This window comes from Nicotiana attenuata, chromosome 10 (genome assembly GCF_001879085.1).
Source record: "Nicotiana attenuata strain UT chromosome 10, NIATTr2, whole genome shotgun sequence".
Taxonomy (NCBI): Eukaryota; Viridiplantae; Streptophyta; class Magnoliopsida; order Solanales; family Solanaceae; genus Nicotiana; species Nicotiana attenuata.
This window is the reverse complement of record NC_031998.1, coordinates 45,589,323-45,607,065: the sequence shown is the minus strand read 5'-3', so window position 1 is coordinate 45,607,065 and position 17,743 is coordinate 45,589,323. Positions and strand designations below refer to the sequence as shown.

General features: G+C 34.7%; 2 protein-coding genes across 3 annotated transcripts; both read right to left on the bottom strand.

The window, feature by feature from the left end:
* LOC109233435 (tobamovirus multiplication protein 2B) lies at nucleotides 4,978-8,802 on the bottom strand. Of its 2 annotated transcripts, XR_002069073.1 has the most exons (6): nucleotides 8,593-8,802; nucleotides 8,030-8,095; nucleotides 7,873-7,937; nucleotides 6,251-6,341; nucleotides 5,490-5,567; nucleotides 4,978-5,368 (listed from the first exon to the last, which is right to left on the bottom strand). XR_002069073.1 is itself a non-coding variant. In XM_019399308.1 (5 exons), the coding sequence occupies exons 1-5, from the start codon at nucleotides 8,740-8,742 to the stop codon at nucleotides 5,330-5,332; spliced, it is 411 nt and encodes a 136-aa protein (XP_019254853.1). In that variant the 5' UTR covers nucleotides 8,743-8,801; the 3' UTR covers nucleotides 4,978-5,329. The 2 variants fall into 2 exon arrangements, 1 of the variants encoding a protein (XP_019254853.1); XM_019399308.1 differs by lacking the exon at nucleotides 5,490-5,567 and having other exon boundaries at nucleotides 8,593-8,801.
* LOC109233768 lies at nucleotides 12,395-13,468 on the bottom strand. The gene has a single exon (XM_019399632.1). The coding sequence runs from the start codon at nucleotides 13,466-13,468 to the stop codon at nucleotides 12,395-12,397; it is 1,074 nt and encodes a 357-aa protein (XP_019255177.1).

The following is a 17,743-nucleotide window of genomic DNA, read 5'->3' as shown; positions in this document are numbered from 1 at the left end:
ATATGATTCACGGCATTTATAATTCAATACCAAGTTTTCAACAACATGAACTGAAAGGTAATTCATCAAGGAACAACACCTCTTTTAAATCACAACTTCAGAAAATAAATAGATTCATTCATCTTATTAACAAAATTTCCCATTTAAAATATCCGTAGATAACATCAATAATGAAAGTATTTTCCATAAAAATGGCATCTCAAACAAACACAGAGTTCACATAAAGGTCAAGTGGCAATCACACCAAAGTATCATATAAAAACAACCTCGGCAAACAAGGAATAAGGCATGTCAAATAAGGGATTTAATAAATTCCAACAATTTTCCAGTTTAATACATAAGGATGTCTACGAATTTTAGCCGATATAATTTGCATATATAAACCAAGTACGTACTCGTCACCTTGCGTACATGGTATGCCTAAGCGGAAATTCCCCCACACAAGGTTAGGCAAGATACTTACCTTTTTGAAGTTAGGCTGATATTCCAAAATTGCCTTCTTGCTTGAATTTACCTCCAGACAGCTCAAATCTATCCAAATTAATTGTATAACTCATTAAAATTCATCGAAAATAATTCCAGATAATAATAACGTCGACTTAAAATTTCATATTCAAAAAGTTAGCCAAAGTCAACGCGGGGCCCGTCTCTCGGAACCCGACAACATTTTCATGAAATCTGAACACCCATTCTGATACGAGTTCAACCATACCAATTTTATCAAATTCCGACAACAACTCGACCTCCAAATCTTAAATTTTCGTTTTTGAAAGATTTGCAAAAATCCCATTTTCTTCCGGTTGATTCACTAATAAAAGATGAAAATAATCATGGAATCATGAAATATAATGAAAACCGAGTAGGAAACACTTACCCCAATCAATTTGGTAAAAATTCTCTCGAAAATCGCCCAAATCCGAGGTCTAAAACTTTAAAAATGAACAAAAATGTCGGACTCCGGACATATATATTCTGTCCAGGTAAGTCACATCTGTGAGATGCGACTTGTCTCAAAATTTTCAAGCCAAAAACTGCTTTACCAGCCTTCATTCAATCGATCATAACTTTTTGTACAAATGTCCAAATGATGAATGATTTAACTTTTATGGAAACTTGAATCAGAGGACTACAACTTTCACGTTTTGATAACTTTCAGATTCCTTATAGATTGCGAGATATAAGCTTCCAAAATCGGCTCCACGCATCAAAAATTTCGTGATTACAAAACTGCTTTACCTGCCTTTTTTCAATCGATCATAACTTTCTGTACAAATGTCCAAATGATTAATGGTTTAACTTTCTGGAAACTAAAATCAAAGGGCTACAACTTTCATGTTTTGATAATTTCAGATTATTTACCGATTGCGAGGTATAAGCTTCCAAAGTCGACTCCGTGCATCAGAAATTTCTGGCGAACAGCTTCTGCAACAGAAAATTCCAGCAGCTCCCTTTGTCCGAAGCTCATTCCGTTAACCTTTCGAAATTCACCCGAGGCCCTCAGAACCTTAACCAATTATACCAACATGTTCAAAAATACAATACGAACTTAGTCGAGCCTTCAAAAACCGTCAAACAACGCCGAAATTACGAATCGCGCATTGAATCGAATTATGAGTTTTCAAATCTTCCAACTTCAATATTTTGCGCCGAAACGTATCAAATCAATCCGGAATGACTTCAAATTTTGCACACGAGTCATAAATGACATAATGGAGTTGTTCTAATTTTCAGAATCGGGTTCCGACCCCAATATCAATAAAGTCAACTCCCGGTCAAACTTTCTAAAAATCTTTCATTTTCCAACTTTCGCCAAAATGCGTCAAATTGTCCTATGGACTTCCAAATCCAAATCCGGACATACGCCTAAGTCCGAAATCACCATACGAAGCTATTGACATCATCAAAATCTCATTCCGGAGTCGTTTGCTCAAAAGTCATACTCCGTCAACTCTTTTCATTTAAGCTTCAAAAATAAGGATTGTTCTTCCAATTTAATTTCGAACCTTCCAAAACCAAACTCAACCGCGCACGCAAGTCATAATACATATTAAGAAGTTGCTTGGGACCTTAAGTCGCTGAACGAAACATTAATTCTCAAAAAGACAAATCGGGTCGTTACATATATTCAAATGATTTATAATCTTTTATTTAAAGGTATCCCTAGAAGTACTTGCAGATCTGATATTTTTAGACTTCATGGACAATATCAGACATACATACATTATTTGTTTGACCACCTTCCTTGTAGAGTTTCTCTAACTTCTATATTGGCCATGCTGTTAATTAAAATGATTGTTTGACAATTACATGTCATTGGATATATGATAATTGTTGTATGCAAAAACGTATTATCTCTTTTAAATATGATGAAGATCAGAGTCACACTGCTATTTTTATAAGTACTACTATTTGCGAAGTTGTTGCATTTTACAATCTTAATAAAAAGTATTGTGTATGTCTTTTGATAATGCTTCTAACAATAATGCCGCTATTTCAATTCAAGACTGCATTTGCAACCACCACTTGACGAAATTTTTCGTGTTAGGTGTGCATGTCATGTTTATAATTTAATTGTTAAAAGTGACATTGATTTATTTTCGACTGAGATTACTCATGTTAGAAGAGTTGTTGGTATTATTCAAGGAAATAATAGACAATCTAAAATTAGGGAATTTAAGACTAAGTGTACCGAACATAACCTTAACACCAGATTCATGCCAGATGAAATTGTTACTAGATGGAATTATACATACTTATTTTTAAGATGTTGCTACAAATATAGATCGCATATAACTGAAGTTGCTAATGCGCATTGTAATGATCCAAACTGTATGTTAACAACTAATATTTGGGAGGCCATTAATGATGTTGTTAAATTTTTACATAAATTTTATACAGCTATTGTTGAGTTCTCTGGAGCATATTACCCTACTGCTACTATGACTTTAGTACATATAGTTGAAATTTCTTTTCTACTCTCTGATTTTAAGAAGAAAGAAAAATATAAGGATATTGTTGAAAAAATGCAAGCAAATTTCAAAAAATATTTCTTTCCAATTTCTCCTATTTACTTAATTGGTGTTGTTTTAAATCCTTCCATTAAGATGTCTAAGTGTCACCAACTAATCAATGCTTTATATACTTATATGGAGATTGGACCAATTGAAACCCCAGATATATATTGTTGTATGAACAAGCTAAATGATTATTTACAACAATTATACAATTATTATGCAAATATAATTGATGATGATGCTAATAATGTAGGCAATGTTAATCCCACTTTTCATTGTACTACTTCTACTACATCTGCTGCTATGGATGAAGATGAAGGCCTTGATGGTTTTAATATTTAGTCTACATTTCCTTCCACTCAAACCATTAGCAGGAACATTGATGAACTTCAATTCTACTTGCTTTGCAAACAGAGCCTCGCACAAATGAATTTTCATAGTTGGCATGGTGGCATGAGAACGAGAAGCAATTTTCTGTTCTTTCCGCAATGGCTCGGGACGTGCTAAATATGTCAATTTCAATTGTTGCATCAAAAAGTGCATTTAGTCAAGCAAGACAACAACTAGGAGACACCCGTCACTCATTGGGAAGCAATGCTTTGGAAGTTTTAGTATGTTTCAGAGATTGGATTAGATCGGAACGAAGAAATCAAGGACGTGAAGATGTTGATAAACCAGAAGACGAGGAACTTGGAGATATATTAACACATGGTAACCCACCTGAATTTAACACTTCAAAAGATGGCCAAGAAGTTCATATGATTATGAAGAACTTACTAAGGCAATGCAAAACCTTTGAAGTTTGAAGATTATATTTAATAATTCAAATTTGAATTTACTCTTTTTTCTTTAATTTAGTTGTTGTAAAATATAAACTTTAATTTGCAAGTTTGAATTAAAAAAAGGACTTGCAAATTATAAGTTAATTTTTTTTTCATCTTCATTGTATTATCTTAAATTCTTAATCAAATATTCAAATATAAGGCTTTTAAAGCCTTTGAAGTTTTATAAGGCTTTTAAAGCCTTTGAAATTTATTCAAACACTCTTTTTATAAGATTGTTTTTATGTTTTACATTTTTATTTTATCTTAATATAAATTACGATAGTTATACATAATACACAACAATTTTTTTTTTAAATAAAACCGTCCCGGTTCCAATTTTCACTGTCGAGGCTCGGACCAGTAAGACCGGTATTTTGAAACCGGTAACCGGACCTGTACCGAGACCGGTCAGTCTCCTTTTCCTCTAGCCCGGCCCGGCCCGGCCCGGCCTCTTGACACCCATAGTAGCTAATACAAAGAGGAAAGGAGACATTTGGTCACCTTGTCTCAGAAGATATTTTTCAAAAAATATTTTCCATGAAATATATTATCCTAGAAAGTAATTTTGAAAAATATATATCTATATTAAAGACTAATAATAGTATTAGCAGTTGAATAATATCTTGATGAAATTTTAAGTGATAAAGATCAATAAGCAATGTCGTTGGAGATTTGGAGCAGGTGAAATTACAAGTTTTGGTAGGAAAATAACTTTTTTCAATGAAAAAACGTCCCCCCCCCCCCCCCCCCCTTGAAAAACATTGTCTGCTGACCAAACACCAGTAAAAGACTTCCTCACAGAAAAGTATTTTCTTGAAAAATAATTTCCACCATATCGAACACAGCTAATAACAACAACGAACCCAGTGTATGCCCATAAATGGGATCTGCGGAGGGTAGTGTGTAGGCAGACCTTACCCCTACCTGATCGAACACAGCTAATGCTAAAAAAAATTATTTGATCCAACAGTAGTATGTGATCTTTGGTCTCAAAGATGTGGGGAATTCAATGCAGACCATGACCGAGACAAACTTGTCACTTCTCAGTAGACATTGATCACAAAAAGCATGACCAAACGAAGTTGTTTAGGAATCACAGAAAACAAAGTAAAAGAACATTTTAGAGAAGAAGCAAGAAATGACAACAACTATAGACACTATTGATGGATCAGAAAGTAGAGTTATTCTTACATGAGCATCTGTAATACCAAAATTTTATATGAGCAAAAATTAGTGCTTACAGTCATAAACTAAAAGTTGCTACTTGCCAAGATACTAAAGCAACGAAATTTCAGTTCAATTCTAGGATAAATAGTATACACACAATTATAGCTCTAAGTTAAAAGCAAATGATCGCTGGAGCGGAAGCAATTAAGAGTCCTACTGCTAACTGGTGAAGGATATCAACCAAATCTGTATTTAAGTATCAGGATAGAATGACTATAACCTTGACCAGTGTTCCAGGGTTTTATTGCATCATCCCAAAAAATGTTAGCTGGTTTCTGGAGATTGCTTTACTGATTCATTCTCCTGAAAATATAGGTGGAACAGATAAGTCGGTCACCGTCCTAGTTCTCGAAATAAATCATCTAAAGAGGATATGCTTGAGAGACAATGTCTGAAGCAGTTTAAATCCAAAATAGAAAAATACCATATCAAACAGAATCACTCCCAGAAATCTGAAAAACTATAATCCCAGGAAGGTCGTAAGGGTCTCCTACAGCACAAGCTTGACCAAAAGAGAAATAATAACAAATTAAAAATGAAAAAAGGTTCTTCATAGACATGGAACTTCTAAATAAAAAAAATTAGAACACCAAAAGTGTTATTAGTGGCAATCTTGTATTCTAATATTGTATATTTCTATCACTACATGTTGTTCCTTTCGCCTTGTTTTCTTTTATATTGTTCTCGTTACTGCTTGTTGCTACTGCTCTATTCTAATTCTTCCTTGTGTCGAGGGTCTAATGGAAACAACCTCTATCTACCTCCCCAAACCCCACTTGTGGGACAATACTGGGTTTGTTGTTAATGTCGGAAGGACCTCACTTACACGGTATTGTGCACTCCTGTCACCACAAATTTATTTGTCATGCAATTGGGTAGTTAGGAATTTTGCTCGCTCACAACCAGTAAACAGAGAATTTGAAAGCAATTAAGTGGATGAACTTTCGCACCATAATAAGCTATAACTAAAGAGGTGCCAGTAATGGTCTAAAGTCTAAACTAACACATGTTGACTCTAGGTAGTTTTTCAGTTGTAAAACTAGATAAACCCCATAATATAAGAATGAATGACAATCCAACAAGAGAGTGAGGATACCTCTTTGGGGTGGGGCCGGGCCGGGAGGTGGGGGGGGGGGGTAGTTCCCTTTTGAGGTGGGGGAAGGGGGGTAAGAAAGTTTCTAATACCTGCTGAGTGGCTTGAGCCCTAGATAAGGTCTTCAGCTGGCAGTTTTCCATGTTTGAGAGCAGCTGCATTACAGTTTTCAGCTGAGGAACACTGCAATCATTAACTTTGACATGAGAACAGTTGAAAATTGAGTGATCAAAGACAACTGACTTATGGAAGAACGGTTCTTCCATCTTAAGGAGAGCAATTTGCATTGCCATTATGGAAGTATGAGTTATGACTAAACTAACATCAAATAGACTGATATCTGATCTCGTCTTGAATCGCCTCTTCATCATCATTAGCTGGTAATCATCTCTTATACAAGGAATTGCACTTAAACTTGCCCTAAAGATGGTTCAAAGTAACTACTACAGTAACAAAGCTCAAAAATGAAAGTGGATTGACAACAACATGAACAAGACCGATCAAAGTGTTCCTTTTCAAATATTGGATATATCTGTTAAGGAGTTATTATTGGACATATCTGTTAAGGAGTTATTATTGGACATATCTGTTAACGAGTTATTATTGGACATATCTGTTAAGGAGTTATCTCAGCCAATGAGTACGCCACTCTCCGTTTACAATGTAAACAAAGATTTACCTAAATTGCACCATACTAGGAAATATAGAAGATGAAGAACTTGACAGATCAACCTTCACCTTTTCAGTTATGCCAAATATTTGGTGTCAGTCAAACCATATTCCGGCTAAAGGAAAGAAAAATGTATTACTCAGAAGCTTGATGTGCAGTCTGCGGTCAATTTCATCTTCTTCCATCTATCCATTAATCTTCATCCTTTAGATTTTTATGAAGCTTACAAGTATGGAAAGATTGTAATCTTTAAATTTAGTTATCTGGTTAAATGATGCCAAAGTATTAAATCCTCAATATCAATACTCAGGTTGTTATTCTACCAATTCTCGACATACAAACCAAATATAGGAAAACAGAATAATCATCATTATCCACCAATCACCATAACCTTCGAAAGCTCCTTTTAGGCGCTTCAAGTTTTACTTTTAAATCTCAAAAGAACCTTAATTTTCTTTTTCTATTTTTCTTTGTGATAGTTAAGAACTTGAATTTCTTTTTGAAGCTGCAAAAGTTCTACTTTACCCTATTAAACACAAACCTTAATGGTTAAACATGTGAAAGTCCATGCAAGTTTGGAGTAATTTATTGAAAGAAAGTTGTAAATCACACATTAATGCCTAACTTGCAAAGATGAGGTGCTATGCAACCCTAACAGACTAGACGCACTTATTTATATTAAGACCTCATTCTCTTTAGACTTTACACATAATGCAAATCTTTCCTCTTTCCCCTTCCTCTCGCGCTACAAAGAGAGCTGTTCAATGTAAACTTTTCCATTGGTGCATTACCTAATTAGCTCCAGACCCTGAAGCAACTTTCTTTTTCTGAAGTAAAGGCCAGGTACACGTTTTAGCGGAAAATAATTTTCTGAGTAGTGATCAGCATACCAATTACAATCAATCCTGGATCATTTAAGCCTTGACACTGTGTACAAACACCGAGATGCATGTAAAATGTCTACTTTGAAAGAAAAAATCTAAAGAACAAGGTAACTTCGTCAACCATTAGTTTGTAATGCCATGAATGGGCGAAAAGGCTAACCTTTGTAACCCGTTTTCCATATGAGCATCCAATGCTGAAATCACCTGAGGCAACTGCTCCAATACCTGCAACGAGTAAAATAAAAGCAATAGAAGGCTTCCTCCGGGTTCATCTTAATTAAAACTCATAAATTATAACAATATGAGGTCCTGCATACCAGCTCTGTATTCTTGATTGTAGGTGTCTTAGCAAAAAGAGTCTTTGGTAGCTTCATCAGTTCGGCCTGAACCAACATCGAGAAATCTATCAGCGAGGCAGGTGGTAGACACTAGGGCCACAATCAATTTAAACATCCTTAACCAGAACATTCGATCAAAAGCTTTAAATGATTTAGAATTATTGAAAATTATGAAGATTGTATAGAACAATATTCTTAGTGGAGTGGCATCTCACAGCTTAGAATGTCTCGAAATGTAAAGAGTGTCATATAAATTGAAATGAAATGGATAGGGCAATACAATAGAGGTCAAATATACAGTGATACATAGAGCAAAGCTGGAAGTGATTCGACAAAAATCCCTAATCAGAAGCTTATTGCCTTGAAGTTCAACTATAATCTTGATTATATATGGAGCAGCATATAGCATTTTTGGGCATGATGATGAAGACACTTTAGCTATTAGAGGAAAAAACAAATAATCCAGTAGCTATAAGAACACAAACAAACAGATTAATAATTAATTATTAGAAAATGACGGATTTAAAAAAAAAAGGAAGTGCCTGAGATGGGGAGGACTGAAGCATGAGATGGAGGAGATTGGAAGTGGACTGTATAGACTGAGTGATTTGATCAGCTACCATCGTTTTCGCTGACCCATCTCTGCTGCTGCTGCTGCCGCCAGTTTTGCCGGTCGACGTCGACGTTGCCATCCCAACTTCTCTTAGTGGATACCCGGTCTGCTCTTTTGTTTGTGCAAATTCCCGCAAAGTAAAATAAATACCCCAATAGAAAAACATCTTCACCTTTACAGCTTGTTTGGATGGTTGTTTCTGGTTGTATCTTATTGTATTGTTATCCCAAAATAATGTTTGATTTGATTGTTTCATTAAAATTGGTTGTATTATATTATTAAATACATTATTCCATAACAATGAAAAATCCTATTTTTTTTAAACAACCGATTTGGTGTGGTGGGATTGTTTCCTATTTTTCTTTCCGATTATGCCCTAACTTATTACTCCACAATTCTATTTTACCTTTTTTTTTTCTTTCTATTTTAACTCCAAATATCCAACCTATAACCTACTTTGTTTTTTTTTCCAGACCAATGCTAAAGGTGTTTGCCGCCTTCTGTTTTATTTTTTCTCCTAATTTGCTTTTAACTCAATTCTAGTTAGCTATGCTACTTTGTTTTACCTTCTTCTGTCTCGCTCCTTTGTTCTGCTTTCTTAAGATGTTTTGCCTTCTTCTGTTTTGTTTTTTCAAATAATTTTTATACGTAATTTTTGATAAATTTAATATTTAAACAATTGAAGGTATTTTAGTAAATTTATCAGTTACAATATAGTACGATACAACCAAACCAAATAACAAAATATTATTTAACAATAATAAACAATACAATTTATCCAAACATTATATTCATAAAACGATACGATACAGTACGATATAATACGATACAATACATTGTAAAACGATCGGAACAATGATCCAAATAGAGTGTTAGTTTTCATAACAGTAATCACTTTTTCATTTCTCCTTTTACCTTACCAACTTTTGTTTTGTACAGTTATTTTTACTTATTTATTACTCTATTTAAATAAATAAAAACTTATTTATTATTAATTAAAATATATTACAATTCGAACAATATACCTTTTCAAAATAATAAGCTCTTCTGATTTACTATTTTTATTAATATCTTTTTGCCGAAATTCATCCAGAGAAGAACCACCAAGAAATGAGATGTGGGATGAAATTACTCTACTCTTAGTTATATGGTTAGGGTTCGAGCACAAAAAATGGTGAAACTCTTGAAGCGCAAATCCGGATAAATATGATCAGTGTTTTCTTCATTTTACATCTCATGTTTGATGAAAATAGTGATGGGTGAAAATCATTCTATTCAAGACAAGACATATGGACGGTATGCGTATCAAAGAAACAACTAGACTAACACAGACAATCAATTTGCAAGTATCCGACAACAACTAAGATGTCTAAAAACTGACATTCTTCATCGCTCATAGACTTGTATAACTGGCATTGATCTCTTTTATATATATATATATATATATGCAATATCTGCACAGCAGTTTTCAATGGTAAAACAACCCCCAGAAGCATCTGATAATAGAAAAGTATCTCCCGGAAGCACATAAAGTTGACAAAGTTTCACAAAAATTATTGCAGCAGTTATAGTGGCACTACTTCTATACAAGCAAATATGAAGCTAGCCGAGATATGGCACGAAATCCCGGTGACAGAAAGGTCGGATAAACAATAATTTCCTACAAAAACATTCTTCATCAAATTACGGATTCAGGAGCATTACTCCCAAACCATAAATGAAAAACAACTTCTTTTTTCTTTTTATTTGGTGATAAGGTAAATGAAAAACAAGTTTATGTGTAATACAATCCTGTTGAATTCAGGAAAACATTCAGGAGTAGTGCATATTGACAGGAGGAGATATGCTAGAAGCAGTATCCTGGAGCTGGACCATTGATCTATTTGAGTGCCACAATAACTTTCATAATAGAGATCAGACACTCAGGAAATGCAAGTCCCCAAAGCAATTCAGAAGAATAGAATTAGACACCACTCTTCTCGTAAGAGTAGTAGATAAGAACGACCAGGAGAAAAAATATAAAGAATATAGGAAAGGAACACTTCCAAGTCTCAATGATCTGCCAAGTTCAACCTGTTGGAATACCAATCTCTTTCCAGCCCTTTATGGATCTTACTAGTTTGCAACTTCTTCATCAAAAACGATACTTCACATGAAATTCCATCCCCTTTGCCCCACCACTTGTCGAAAGTAGGAGAAAAAGTAAATCCAACATTCAGCTAACATACTCGATATTACACTAACATTCCCCTTGAAATATGTACCCATGAGAAGTACACTAAAATAAAGCAAACAATTTTGTTGCACGGTGCTGAGGAATTTGATAGTTGGTTAGACTTGAACATCAATCTTGCAATCTTTGCACATCCCAAACTGCTATCCTCATCATGATTTAACATATTTGGCTCATTTGGTCATGGTATGGGCGTATTATAGATGACCATAGTTTGAGAGAGGACACTGTCATCAACACGTGACTTGGTGGCCAACAAAGGGAGGGTATTGCATAGAGGAGATCGGCTTTAGAGTAGGGTGAGGTTGCTTGGGATAAGTGACTGCAGTTATTTCTGAGTTCAGTTGGAGTTGTAGCACCTACCCATTTGCACAGCAAGGAAAGGGTACAGACGGAAGGGAACAAAAGACAAAGCTGGTACAAAGATGATTTCAGAAAATGGAAAGAAGTGGAATTCCCATTCAGAGAGTGGGTGTCAGCAGCTGTCTGATCCACCACGGCCACCAGTGTTTCTCTGGCGAGGAGAGATCTCGTCCTAGACCTTTATTTTTTCAATCAAAACCACAATGACAGGAAGTGATATCTTCGCAGTTTTATCATAACAGAAGAAATAAGGGGATTGTAGCATTTTCAAAAAGACCATTTTCAGTACCAAAAGCAACCTGGTATGAGCCCATAATTGAACTTCTAATCTGTTTTACTATTACAATGCTTAGGTACTACTTTTTGTTGATAGAAATCTATGCATGATGAAAGGCTTTACATAAACTCACAAACAGAATGAGCAAAGAAGCAAATGTAGTCATCTCTATTTACTAAAAAAACGAGAAAAGAGATGCTTCTTCAAGAGAGCTGAAAACTTAAATGCAAGGTATAGATATTTCAACTACACATTTGTCATATTGCTTTCCAATAGGGACTAAATGAAGATGAAGCTCAACATTTTCTAATATTGTTTTCGCAACTTGTAGATTTAGTCAACAAATATCTTATTGTTTTGTAATTCAATCTCGTACATTTCCTCAAGTTGGTTTCCCAAAAAAATCAGCTTCCCTTTATGAGTACTCCCAATATCATACAGTAGTAGCTTATGTCGTTGTCTTACAAGCATGTTCATGTTTGATATGCTCCTTTTTCTCCCCCAAGTTGACGAGTGAAAATGTTCTGTGTCTATCAAAAAACCAGAAAAAACTAATATCCCTATGTCTATATCCAAATGTTCTTGTTACTTCTAAATGAACTCAAAAGGAAAATAAAATGGAAAAGCAATCGTCAACCTATAAACAATTTGAAACGGTACTTGCAAGAGGAGGGCCTGAAGCCTTCTCGATATCTAGAGAGAGAAGCAAAACTATAAATTCTTCATCAATCTAACCCTCCTGAAGGAGATAGGTATCGCGCTTAAGTTACAGCAAGCTCATTCACATATACATTGCATACTAAGAAAGAAAGTAATTATTAACTATTTACTCGAGCTAATTAGCAGACAATTCGAACCTCACGTTGAAGAAGCAGCCCTAATTGCTTTCTGCAACTCACTCTCAACATCACTAGCCCGATTCCCATCCGAAGCATTCTTCTTCACGTCTTTCTTCGCATTCTCTCCCCCACTCTTCCTCCTATTCCTCCACTCCTCAAATCCCCCTGAATTCGAATTCTCAACCACCTGCACACCTACAAACTCTCTCTCACCAGCACCATGCCTAACCGCATTCCCCATCGTCATTTCCTCAAACCTTTGTTTCATCTCTCTATTCTCTCTCTGCAGCATCTCCAGCTCCTTTTTCATCCAAAAACACATACCTTTCAACAGCTCCGTTTCGCCTAAATTCTCACCCTTCTTCTCCTTCACCTCCTTAACTTCATCAACTCTCTTAATCCCAATCTTATTCACACTTAAAAACGGCATCCTATTCCCCAAATCCTTAGGGAAATTCACACCCCAACGACAATCCATCGTCACACTTTTCGTCAAAGGCATTTCTGTTTTAGCCATCACAGCAATCCCCTTAAAGACAGAATCTTTAGCATAATCCTCCACTGAGAAGTCCTTAAAACTAGATGGCCTCTCCAAAGGAACAAACCCAAAGGAATTCCCCTCTCCATTCAGCTTACCCACAGAACTAGAATTACAACCCGGATCGGAAGTAGTGCTTTTACGAAGTGAAAAAGAACCCAATTGGGGTTTGAATAGAAGGGTAAAAGTGGGATATTGATTAGGTTGAAGAGGGGAAAAGGAAAAGTTAGCAGAAATGACTAAAGGTGAGTTCTTGGGAGACCCAAAAACCCCAATTCCAGATTTGAGGGTGAGAGTTAAAGGAGGGGTAGTGGTGGTTGCGGTGGGGGAGACAGTGGAGTAGGAGAGTTTAAGGGTGGGGCCAGAAGAGAAGTTGGTGGCAAGAGCAAGGGAGAGATCAGAAGGGTGGTGGGTGGTAGTGGAGAAGCAAGAAAGGAAAGGAAGGTTAAAAATGGAAATGGGGATTTTGGCACGGAGGAGAAGAGGGTGAGTTTGTGGTTGTTTTTGGTGGTTTTGGGGTTGAGATTGGTCTTGGAGTTTCAGTGAGAGCTTCATCTTTTTTTCTCTTTTCGTTTTTTTCTGGGGCACTTGGCTTACCAAGATTGTGAAGTAGAGAAGCTATAGGAAAACGCCATGTCTGTTCATGTTGTCAAGTTGATGCTGATTGGCTTTAACTATTGGGCCTAAAACATAATTTTTAAGACCCGACCCATTCAAGTTGATGCTGATTGACCTAAATAGTCACCCAACCACAAAACCAAAATAATAGCCGGTTTGGCCAAGCTGGAGAAATCAGCTTATTTTGAGAAGTGGTTTTTTCAAAAGTGCTTTTGAAAAAAGTACTTTTGGAGAGAAGCAGTTTATGCTTGGCTAATCAATTTGAAAAACACCTTTGAGCAATAATTTGTGTTTGGCCAAGCTTTTCATAAAGTTCTTTTAAATATCAAATTATGAATAAGTACATGAATAAATTTACTTAATAGTTAATATTATAAGTATTTAAACAATCTTAAAAATTTGTTATTATAGGCAGTAATTAAATCTTTTTATTTTATTTAAATAAAGTATGAAAATGAAATTAAAAGGTACTTAATTCTTTTAATATAAGTTAAATATATTAAAAATCATTCAACAAATATAAAAGCATTCACCCCTAAAGTCACTATATATTAGAAAGTTATCCTAAATATAAGAAGAAATACTTATACATTAATATCCTAAGAATTAATATATATATATATATATATATATATATATATATATATATATATATATATTAGGTTTAACGGTTATTTTGGTATATACTATATTTTGTTAAGGGTATTTTTGGTAAGAAGAAAAGTCAAAACTGCTTCTACTTCTGCTTTTGGGAAGAANACTGCTTTTGCTTCTGCTTATGGGAAGAAGCTACTTTTTTCTGCTTCTCAGAAACTGCTTTTGCTTCTTCCCAAAAGCACTTTTTCCCCCAAAAAAGCTTGGCCAAACACCTCAAGTTAAGAAGAAAAAAAAGTGCTTTTGGGCAAAAAAGCACTTTTGGCCTCTTGAGAAGCTTGGCCAAACAGGCTATAAGATATGAATAATATATGTATAATATGTAATCATATAGGATAATTTATATATAATCGCTAGAAAAAGCAAACAACAAATCCAGCTTGGTATTGTGTAAAGACCTCTTGTTTTTCGTATTCCAACAAGTTCAAGTTTTGAGTGGGTTAAGTAGGCGTTTGGACATAAAGAACTGTAAAATTTAAAACAGGGTGAAAAATTTTTTCAAGTGAAAATGGTATTTGAAATTTAGAGTTGTGTTTGGACATGAATATAATTTTGGATTGTTTTTGAAGTTTTGTGAGTGATTTGAGTGAAAATTTTGGAAAATAACTTTTTGGAGTTTTTCAAATTTTCGAAAATTTCCAAAATGCATCTTCAAGTGAAAATTGGAAATTTATGAACAAATGCTGATTTCGAAAAAAAGTAAAAAAAAATGGAAAAAAGGAAAAAATTTCGTATGTCCTAACGGGCTCTAAGTTAGGCATATGCTCATTGAGTTATCAGTTTGCATAATCCAATTTAGAGCCCGTTTGGATGGGCTTATTTTAAGTGACTTTTAAGCATAAGTCATAAGTTAAGAATTCTAACTTTTGCCTTTTTTTTAGGGGGGGGCGGGGGGTAGGGTTTGGGGGGGGGGGGTTCAAGTTTTAAGGCGTAACGTAAGTGTTTAAAAATATCTTTTTACTTTAGGAATTTTTACCTCCTATAGCAAAGGTTAACACCTTATTTATTTTAAATAAATACCATTTAAAAAAATTATATTCTATAGATACCATTTAAGATTTATAGCAAAATATTTAATTTTGATTAACTCCTAGCCCTAAGCCACTAAATACGTTATTCAGTTACACTATTTTCTTTCTCTCTCTACTTTGATACATCCCATTCTCTTCCTCCATCCCATTAAAATTTCCGCTCTCCTCCTCCTTCTAACGGTATCTTCTCAGATGGACAGACGATATTGCAACAAATACACTAGTCTCTCCGACAGGAACAGTCCCCAAGCAGTGGGCAACTGCAATCGAGTGTATATCCCATGATGCTTGGGCAGAAGAACAAAGGGATTTACTACGAAAGCAAATTAAGGACGAATTTACTGTCTTCGAATTGTATAATAGATGCACCGATTCTTTACACCAACTGACATAGAATTGATAAACCATAGCAGCAGTTCGTTAAGCATGATTTCACCAGAATTGGAAGAAGTCATCTTGCCACACAACTCAGAGTGAAATTTCCACGAAGGCAGCGCGTTTTCACTACCGGTGAACGGAGCATTCGCCGGAAATTAGGGTTTGTTCTTGAACAAAGATGACGGAGTTTGGGGCTGAGCAACTTGATTTTCTGTTAATATATTTCAATGTATTTTCATGTATTTCATTGTATTCATTGTCTTTTTTTTTTTTATTGTAATTCAATGTATCTCGTTGTATTCCATGTATTTTATTGTATTCACTGTCTTTTTTCCATTGTATTTCAATGTATCCCGTTGTATTATATGTATTTCATTGTATTCACTGTCTCGCTATATGCCATGAATGTATTCATATATTTTTTTTAATTAATATAATTTATGTATTCAGATGTATTATATAATTTCTCTGAAGAATGCTATATTTTTGGGGTATTTTTCGATTGAGAATCTTTTTAATAACTGAAAATAAAAAAATTTGTGTGTTATAATTGAGTTTGTTGAGTTATATTAGGAGTCTATTATGTTAATTGATTCACTTTCCGTTTTAAAAATAGTGTAATCCCCTATTTTACGCCGTGAATACAGTCGAATACAGTCAAATACAATAATCTGTCCAGATGTGATCCCATGTTTCACTCCATGAATACAGTCGAATACACTCGAATACAGCAACTGATTAGCTGGACTTCCCTGATTCACGCCTATTTTTGCTACTGTATTCATAAATACAATAACTTAAATACATCAAATACATCTTATAACCACAGAAAAGATATCTATAATCCGTAATATAGCAAATGGTATCTATATATGGCTAATTACTACTAAAAGATAGTGCTTTATGAAAATTTCTCTCTACTTTATCCAAACACTACAAAATAGTTTAAAATAAGCTAATCCAAACGGACTCTGGCCTTTCAACATTTGGATCAACTTGAGCAAGAATATGTAGCTCCAAATGATCAATGGAAAAAGCAAAAAAAGAGAATCTATAAAAAATTATCATTTTCCGAGTTAATTAGATATAGTCATGAATCATGATAAAGAAGACAAAAATAATTTATAATTTAATTTGGTAATTATTAAACAAATTATAAATGAACAAATAAACAAATGGAAAACAATTTTGAGTTACCAAGTTGTGCTCCAACCAATTATTATTTCAACAAATTTTAACCTATTGACTAGAATGTTTTATTTGCCTTCAACTTTTGGAACATTTTGCTGTATGGTGATTATGATGCTTTGGAGCCAGAGGCAGAACTCAGTACTTTCAAAGCGATCAATAAATTACGTGTAGAAATTTACTAATATTGTACCTGATGTTTTATACTTCAATACCACACAAGAGGGGGGATGATTTGTGTGGTGACCAATTTTTCACTTAAACTAATTATGGAAGGACCTGGTTCTTCTATGTGTTCCTTCTGCTACTATTGCGGAATAATAAATGTAGAAAGTAAAGAACACAAGTATTTTTACGTGGAAAACACCCGGCTCAAAAGGTGAAAAAACCACGACCTACTACTTAGTAGGATTTTCCCCAACACTTCACTAAATCACTGAGCCAAAACAGCATTTACAAAACTCTTTGTAAACCTAAGGATTACCTCTAATCCCGTTGTAGCAACTCCTTCACGTGCATCTCACATGCTTGAATCTGCCCGTTTTTATGAACCTGAGGGATGGACCTGGTTCATGCCTGAGCTTCCTTTGTCAATCTTCAAAACTAACCTTCACTTGGCCAACAAATTCCCCCTTTTTGATGATGACAAACTCTGTGCTTTTCATAAGCTTAGGCCCTATTTCAACTTAGCTCAACATCAACACAATGTTAGAAACATTTTTCCTTTTTATCACTTATCATCAAGGACCGGGTACATTAGGTTATAAATATCACTGTTCAAAGTGTAAAGCACAACCTTTTCCCCCCTTTTGGCATCATCGAAAAGTTGCATAAAATATGAGATAACCAGATTTTAAAACTTACTCATGGCCACTAGGACTACTTCAAATGCAATCATGAATTAATCATCATAGATTAAACTAAGAATTTCAACCATCAAAGAAATATAAACGAACAGTTA

Excerpts from the sequence above, each read along its gene's own strand:
- LOC109233435 (XM_019399308.1), bottom strand. The coding sequence starts at position 8,742 with ATGGCAACGTCGACGTCGACCGGCAAAACTGGCGGCAGCAGCAGCAGC. Across the intron at positions 6,342-7,872 it reads ATGGAAAACGGGTTACAAAG|TGTTCCTCAGCTGAAAACTG; the intron begins GTTAGCCTTTTC and ends TAATGATTGCAG. Across the intron at positions 5,369-6,250 it reads GGGCTCAAGCCACTCAGCAG|GAGAATGAATCAGTAAAGCA; the intron begins GTATTAGAAACT and ends CTATATTTTCAG.
- LOC109233768 (XM_019399632.1), bottom strand. The coding sequence starts at position 13,468 with ATGAAGCTCTCACTGAAACTCCAAGACCAATCTCAACCCCAAAACCAC.